Below are 6,739 nucleotides of genomic sequence, written 5' to 3' on the forward strand. Positions count from 1 at the left end.
TTAGGTCTGTGTTGCTAGCCTTATATTTCCATTTAATAATGTTCAACCTGCTACATAGAGTGACCCACAGAGAAATTAGCATGAACCTTTGTGTTTCATTCGCCAAAAAAATTGTATTCACTCTCAAGTTGAAACTCCAGCTTCTTGTATAGTTCTTCTGGCATGTGCCTTCACAATGTGCCCTAAATGTTTTCACATTGTAATGCAGAGAGAAAAATGATAATATTTGTACAGTACTTGGAAGAAAGCGAGACAAACTATTTTTGGCTGCAGGCAAACATTCCAGACTCCAATCACTCTAGAACTTTCCAAGCTGCATCCAGGAAAGACAGATTAATGTCTTACACATGACTTTTGGGGAGATCTGTTTGATTGAACCAGTTGGACCAGTTTTCAGATACACCAGTATAGAAGTAGCAGCCTAGGTGGTAAGGAGAGGTAGAAGGTACAGAATGGTTGTCCACCAGTGGGTTTCTTTGGTTAATGGTGGAAAGTATGCTCCCAGAGGATTTGTTGTTGTTTTTTATTTTTGTTTTTACTTTTTACTTCTCACTCACTGCTCTTATTTTAAGACCAGACTTGTGAGGAATAGGAAGAGCAAGCATGAACAATGAAATGAAATGAAATAATATGAAAGAAAGGAAAATAAAGAAGGGGGATGAAGCACAATAAAGGACAGTTGCTCCTATTAATGACAAAATATTTCCTTCCAGAGTTAGAACACATTGAACAAGATGAAAGAGTATACATGAGTCAAAAGGGAGATCTGTACTTTGCAAATGTGGAAGAAAAAGACAGTCGAAATGATTACTGTTGCTTTGCTGCATTCCCAAGATTGAGGACTATTGTGCAGAAAATGCCAATGAAACTAACAGTTAACAGTTGTAAGTCCAAATAATTTATCGTTCCGTCGTGAATGCTGAATACAAATGCGCCTGCAATTTCATTCTGGCTGAAGCCAGTTAAAGCTGGGTGGATATTTTCCGCCATTGTTTAGTTCAACTCTAGAGACTTCATCCAGATGAAAGAGACATCTGCAGCTGCAGACCTACAGTAGCTCTGTCTCTCAGAGCCAGAAAATCAAATCTCAATTCACAGTACAAGTATATTTCATTTGACGTCTGCAGGATCTGGTCATTTGCAGTGGGTGCAATACACGATGACAATCTAAGGTTTCTGAAGCAAGTCTCAGGCTTTGATGCATCGTGATCTTGAGTAACTAGCAGGCTGAAAATGTCAAAGAAAATAGGAGTTGAAAATAAAAAGATTGAATATTATAATTTTTTTTTTTATCACATCAAGCTTTGTTGTTCTTCCCAAATTGGCAAAGTTATTTGAATTGCTTCTCTTCCCTGCTTGATTCTGCAGATGCCAGTCTGGGTTCCCAAATGGGAAAAAGTCATTAGTGGGAGAAAGAACCATAAGATTCAAAGGGCAGAGATAATCCCTGACAGTTGACTGACTGAATAATTGGCTCTGGGAGAGTCGAAAGTTGGCATTACCATTTCATTGTCTAATTTGGTTCATGGTTTTTTTTCATTGTTATGTGTAGATACACTTTGCCAGGTCTTCACTATAGCATCGCTTTTGGCAGCCTCAGTTCTCTGTAATAGAGCTGTAATCTGTGTCCTCTCAACCTTGGACTCATCTGTGGTAGTTCAAGATTAAGCTCATTATAATTTTTTTTTTCAAATATATCCCCTAAGATGATGTTCTAGTGAAGCATGGTTATATCTCATTTTGTAATTTTTCTTAGACAAAACTGTGACTTTCCATTCATTATTGATACTAGCATCTACCATTATGTTTGTGAGTTTTTTCTTTAATTTTTTTTTATTTCAGTAAGGCATGCTAATGACTCAAGTTCATCCACAGAAATTGGTTCCAAGGGTAAGTTGATCACGTGAAGAGGGTTGGCATTTATTTTTACCTTTTGTAACTCATTGTCATCTCAAAGCTTAAATTTTTCTGTTACTATGTTCATGAGTATATTAAAATACTGATATTTCTATAAAGGAAACCCCTTTGCATAGAGGTTTCTACTACCCCCCCATCCTTAACTATATGCAAAAGAGTGATATTTATAAATTCATCACTATGCAAAAGTATCTATATTTATATATGATATAATTCACATAGACAAATACACATACCCTCCCACACATATATGTATTTTTTTTGAGAGAGAGAGAGAGAGAGAGAGAGAGAGACAGTTGGGGGGGAGGGGCTGAGGGAGAAAGAAAGAGAATCTCAACACAGGGCTCAATCCCACAACCCTGGGATCATGACCTGAGCCAAAATCAAAAGTTGAACACTCACACAACTTGCCACGCAGGTGCCCCAGTATGTATATATATATTTTAAATGTTTATTTTTGAGAGAGAAGGCATGAACAGTGGAGGGGCAGAGAGAGAGGGGGACAGAGGATCCAAAGCAGTCTCCATACTGTCAGCAGAGAGCCCAATGTGGGGCTCAAACTCACAAATTGTGAGATCATGATCTGAGCTGAAGTGGGGCACTTAACTGACTGAGCCACCCAGGTGCCCCCAACATGTATATTTGGGTCTCCTAAGATTTCTGTCCTTTTTGAGTGACATTTTGGTTGATAGTTGTTACATGTACGTAGAAGAAAGAAATAGTAGAGAAAACACTAGGTTTAAGAAAGTTAAGTGGTTATGTTTCTTGTAAGACTTCTCAGAGTACTTTAACATTGGGCTGTAACTCTAAGAATACAGTTGGCTGCATTTTCGTAACTCATTTGTCTGTGAAATATTACAATTTTCCCCCACAGGACAGGTACTAGAACTAGTGTTGTATGGAAGATGCCTGAGTGAACCTGAATTCTATAACTAGTTTTCCACACTTCATTTATGTGAATGCAACAAATGTTCTTCATGTCATGGTGGCCAGTGGCTTCATCTAGATTTCTGATACACTGGCAACATCAGAAGGGCTGGAAGAGGACTCTTCTCGGTGCCTTCTCAGTTTGAAGGTGGATTGATTAAATATACATCCCCAACTGCATGATTGAGGTCAATAACCCAGACATGTTCCTTGTATCTGTACACCCCTTAGTAAAAATAATAGCACGTACTGTGTGTTCAACAATTATTTTTTGATAAACACATACTTGTAAGGAAGCTATAGCATGTGCACACTGCTATCAGGGCTTTTCATTTCTCTACGCTGAGTGTCAGCTGTTTGCACCTTCCACATCGTGTCAAATCACATTGACATTGGATGGACAAAAAACAATTTGTGAGAACATTTGGAAATGATGTTAAAACTTATATTGAAAATGAAAGCCCTCGTTTGCCATTGTATTTGAAAAGCATTCTTGATGGGGCGCCTGGGTGGCGCAGTCGGTTAAGCGTCCGACTTCAGCCAGGTCACGATCTCGCGGTCCGTGAGTTCGAGCCCCGCGTCAGGCTCTGGGCTGATGGCTCGGAGCCTGGAGCCTGTTTCCGATTCTGTGTCTCCCTCTCTCTCTGCCCCTCCCCCGTTCATGCTCTGTCTCTCTCTGTCCCAAAAATAAATAAAAAAAAAAAAAAAAAGAAAGAAAAGCATTCTTGAGCATGTAACAAAGGGAACATTACAATATGTAGTTACTGAAAATGTTTGCTTATCATTCCCTGAAGCACTATGTTTCTTTGAGGGGCTGAGATTGTAAATAGAGTCACCTTAAAGAACTTGCCCACTTCATAGATGCATGGTGTCCACCATACGCTTCCGGAATCAGAATTTCTGGGAGCAAGGCTCGGGAAGCTATATTGTAACAAGCATCTTATAAAATACTTAGGCATACTAAATGAAATTCAAATTCATACACAGCCATTAGACATGGCAAGTTCTGATTAAAGTGTGGAATATAAAATCATAGGCTATCTGTTAACTTTTAAGGACTTTCATCAAGAAACTAATTGTCTTGGGGCATCCGGAGGGCTCATTGGGTTAAGAGGTGGACTTCAGCTCAGGTTATTTGTGAGTCATCTCACCATTTGTGAGTTCAAGCCTCACATCGGGCTCTCTGTGTCAGCTCATAGCCTGGAACCTGCTTCAGATTCCGTGTGTGTGTGTGTGTGTCTCTCTCTGCCTCTCTCTCACTGTGCCTGCACACACTCTCTCTCTCTCTCTCTCTGTCTTTAAATAAACTTAAAAAGAAAAAAATGAATTATCTTCAACCATACTTGAACTTGTGAAATTTAAAGGTGTGTTTTCAGTCATGACCTTCTTAAAACTTGGTGCTACACTAAGTTATTGCATCTGAGGGACCATCCATGCTTCGTGGTAAGAATGGAGTCTATTTAAATGGCAATATATTAAAAATACATCTGTGTATATATACATAGGAGCATATAGGTAAATACATTTTAAGTTTTAAGAAAGATTTAGTGCCACAGGATTTTAACTGCCTTCATTTGGAAAAAAGTATGTGACTTTTCTTTTCTGTATTATAGCAAATTCGATCAAGCAAAGAAAACCCAGATTGCTGTTGCCTCCTACTGAAAGTGGCAGTGCGTCCTCAGTTACCATCCTCAAAGGGGACACCCTGCTGCTTGAGTGTTTTGCTGAAGGCCTGTGAGTAACTTGACCCCGTTCATGACTTTGTCAATCTCTTTCTATACAGAATAATGCATTAGTTAAGCAGTTAATCCTATATACACATTTTTAAAATGATTTCTTTTAAAAAAAATTCTGTTACCACTTTTCTGGAGGAAGTAATTTGCACTTCACTCTGCAGACTTCAGGCTGTGACTGAGATTGATTTATAATTAGATTGCTCTGTCAGTTTGTGAGAGTGTGAATGGAGGTGACAATGAAAACATTCTCCTTACCTACGTCAGTAGGGGGATGCCATCCTTAGAGCTTGAAGTTGTTACTTGCCAGTCTCTTACTGTGGGTGCCAGGTTTTTGTGTCTCTGCTATCACATTTTCTCCCACTCCTTCTTGCTATGCTATGGGTTCTGATTGCTTTTCAGGTTGCAAGGAGCCTTATTTATCTATTATTTCACCCTGCTGCCCTTTGCATACAAAGAGGTCCAGAGCATGTACTTTCAGAGCATTTCACCTAAGAATATAATTAACTCAGCTTCTTCTCGTCTGAAAAATCAATGCAGGTTTCCAAATCCTCCAAAAAATGTCACTTGGTCATGTCTTGAAATTGTTACATTTGTTGAGCAAACACCCTAAGCCTTTGTAAATAAGGACTATCTTATTTAATACTTAGTCAAGGGACTCTTCTAGCTGGGCATCTGGTTGGTGAACTGGGATTTGAAATTTTAAAAATTGTATTCATTCATAACTCAATATATATTCTGAATGAGTTATTTTAAATTGGTTTATGAAGAAAAAGAGCCAATTTTAATGGTTTTGCAGTCCCTTAGCTTTGTAAACGTCTCTCTCCATCTGGCAAAGATATACAGGTCGCTTATGTGTTTGAAATGGCATACGTAAGCTCAATTCATGCTCACCACGTTTCAAGGCGGCCATTATTCCCATTTGCAGGTTAGGTAAATGACGCCCAGCGGCTTGATTGAACTTGTTCAAGCTCAGTATAAAGTGGAGCTGGAGTCCATCCTGTCTCCAGAACCCTAAACTACCTCTAGATTTAATGTATTTCAGTTCAACCCAATGAATGGTCTGTTCAATTAAGGGGGAGGTGGAGGAGGGCAGACACAAAGAATGGCATTGTTTCTGAATCTGAAGAAGTGGCTGTAGGTCTATACTTCAGTAAATGGTTAGTTGCAATGAAAATGTTGATACTATTCATTAAAACAGGAAAACTTTCACAAAGAAACCGATATGGAGGGGTTTAGATTCTATAAATTCTGTGAATAAGGCAGGAATTTGGAATAGTTAAAACAACAATGAATCTCATTCAGAAGGGCAGGCACTGAGTGGAAAGTGCACATTCAGGTGTCACTTGCTCTCACCCTGTGGGAGCTTCATTGGAAGTAGAGGGGGGTATTGTCGCTTCCCTCTGTTGATTATTGGTATCAAACTGTTTTCTTCACTCTCTTGCCTCTGTAACTTGTAAATTCTTGAGTTTAAGGTAGGTGTGATTCTACTTCAAGATGCTACACTATAAAAATGTAGGAAGAGCAAGGAAGTATACTAACAAAAATTGGCTGGATAAGTACCTGAACAAAATTTGAGAGTATGAGATAGTGCATGTTTGTATATAAAAAGGGATTAAGGGGTGCCAGCGTGGCTCATTCGGTTGAGAATCTGACTCTTGGTTTCGGCTCGGGTCGCGATCTCTTGGTTGGTGAGATCGAGCCCCACGTTGAGCTCTGCCCTGGCAGTGCGAAGCCTGCATGGGATTCTCTTTCCCCACCACCCCCCCACTTCTCTGCTCCTCCCACGTTTCTCTTTTTCTCTCAAAATAAATAAACTTCTTTAAAAAAGGGATTAAGCATTATGTTTTCCCTCAAATTTTCACTGCCCAAATGCTGTTAGTGAATGTTCCTTAAATTTAAAAAAAAAGAAAAAAATTGACAAGAATATAGCTGGATATTCTTGGAATAGGAGAGATAGGCCACTAGATAAATTAGGTCTCATGTTCACCTGATACTTGTAGATAATCATTTTATTCTGTTCTTTCAAGGGGTAGGTATAAAGGATTAGACTGGTTTTCAAGGACTGGCAAAAAAGAAAGGACAGAAGGAAGGAAGGCAGGCAGGAAGGATGAAAGGAGAGGAGAGGAGAGGAGAGGAGAGGAGAGGAGAGGAGAGGAGAG

The 6,739-nt window shown here is 39.3% G+C and overlaps 1 protein-coding gene across 2 annotated transcripts in view; it reads left to right on the forward strand.

The window, feature by feature from the left end:
• CHL1 (cell adhesion molecule L1 like) overlaps positions 1-6,739 on the forward strand; it is an 80,223-nt gene that overhangs the window by 21,168 nt on the left and 52,316 nt on the right. For both annotated transcript variants that reach the window (XM_049640892.1, XM_049640893.1), the window contains exons 5-7: positions 714-884; positions 1,843-1,890; positions 4,458-4,578. In XM_049640892.1, coding sequence (XP_049496849.1) covers positions 714-884; positions 1,843-1,890; positions 4,458-4,578 — 340 coding nt within the window. The remainder of the gene's footprint in view (positions 1-713; positions 885-1,842; positions 1,891-4,457; positions 4,579-6,739) is intronic.

The sequence above is a fragment of the Panthera uncia genome, chromosome A2 (genome assembly GCF_023721935.1).
Source record: "Panthera uncia isolate 11264 chromosome A2, Puncia_PCG_1.0, whole genome shotgun sequence".
Lineage (NCBI taxonomy): Eukaryota > Metazoa > Chordata > Mammalia > Carnivora > Felidae > Panthera > Panthera uncia.